The 1,259-nt window shown below is 62.4% G+C and overlaps 1 protein-coding gene across 1 annotated transcript in view; it reads right to left on the bottom strand.

The window, feature by feature from the left end:
• The window catches only part of LOC103811898 (nuclear factor 1 C-type-like), a gene marked incomplete at both ends in the record, with an annotated part of 1,072 nt that extends 474 nt beyond the window's left edge, over window positions 1-598 (bottom strand). The window contains one exon of the mRNA XM_009084897.1: window positions 46-598. Coding sequence (XP_009083145.1) covers window positions 46-598 — 553 coding nt within the window. The remainder of the gene's footprint in view (window positions 1-45) is intronic.
• Between the last annotated feature and the right edge of the window lie 661 nt (window positions 599-1,259).

Raw genomic sequence — 1,259 nt, 5'->3', positions numbered from 1 at the left:
GTATGGTCCCACCTGCTCCCAGTCATCCCCAATAAGAGCACCCACCTCTCTCACGGACGAAGTAGGCCAGGTAGAGGTCGAGCTCCTTGACAGAAACGCTGATGTGGTGGGGCTGGACGCAGAGGATGGGGTTGGTGCACTGGCCCGACTTGACCAGGCGCTCGCCGTCGGTGCTCTCCAGCGGGATCCCTTTGAAGAGGATGACCATGACCAGGTCCAATCGCCACACCTTGTCCGCCTGCCGCAGGCAGTCGATGCGCCTCATCTTGCCCTTCTGGTCGGGGTTGGAGAGGACACAGCACGAGGGCTTCTTGCCCGTGATGGAGAGCACGAAGTCCTCGCGGCACTCGGGCCGGATGTCCTTGCGCAGCTTGGCCAGGAGGCGCGAGGCCCATTTCTGCTTCACCTCCGGCTTCTCGCTCAGCAGCTCGTCCTTCACCGCCCTCTCCTCGTCCTTCGTCATCCTCTTCTCGTGCTTCTTGAAGTACTTGCGCTTGCGGGCCTGCAGGTTGAACCAGGTGTAGGCGAAGGCCCTGACGTGGGGGAGCAGCGCCTCGATGAAGGGGTGGAACTCATCCTGTGGGAGCAGAGGGACAGGGGATCATTCCTGGCCGAGTTCCTCCAGGCATCGCTGGGGGAGCCCCAGGGACCTGCCAAGCTTATCCCTGCTGGGCTGCATCCCGTGCAACCAGGAGCTGTGGCAGAGGCACTTGGTCACAGAATCACATAAAATCATCAAGGCTGGAAGAGACCTCTAATGTCATCAGGTCCAACTGGTAAGCGGTCACTGCTGTAACCCCTAAACCAGATCCTCCAGCACCAGATCCAGATGCCTCTCAAACACCTCCACGGATGGTGACTCTACCACCTCCCTGGATTCCCCTCACCACACAGTGGGGTTATCCCCATCCCAGAGCCCCCCACAAATCCCTCTGGCTGCAGTTCTCCCAGGCCAACAACCTGAGGGGGTGGCTGACCCACACTGGAGCTGGCGGTGCCCCAGAGGGGTGGGCACCTGCGCAAGCTGCCCCGCCTTGGCAGCACCTGGATCCTCTCCCCTTTCCACCCCGGTGTGCTGGGATCTGCTCCCAGGAAGCATAGCAATCCCACCTGACACCGTGCCCACCGGAGCCGCTGTGCCGGCGTCAGGCGCTGCCAGAGACCTCACCGCCCCAGTGCCGGGCCCCCCACGCCCGCAGCATGCTGGGTGCTCCCACAAGAGCTGTGGGTGCATTGGACCTCTCCAATCCCTCTGGACC

Source organism: Acanthisitta chloris, unplaced genomic scaffold, assembly GCF_000695815.1.
Source record: "Acanthisitta chloris isolate BGI_N310 unplaced genomic scaffold, ASM69581v1 scaffold19451, whole genome shotgun sequence".
NCBI classification, from domain to species: Eukaryota; Metazoa; Chordata; class Aves; order Passeriformes; family Acanthisittidae; genus Acanthisitta; species Acanthisitta chloris.
This window is presented reverse-complemented; position numbering and strand designations above follow the sequence as displayed.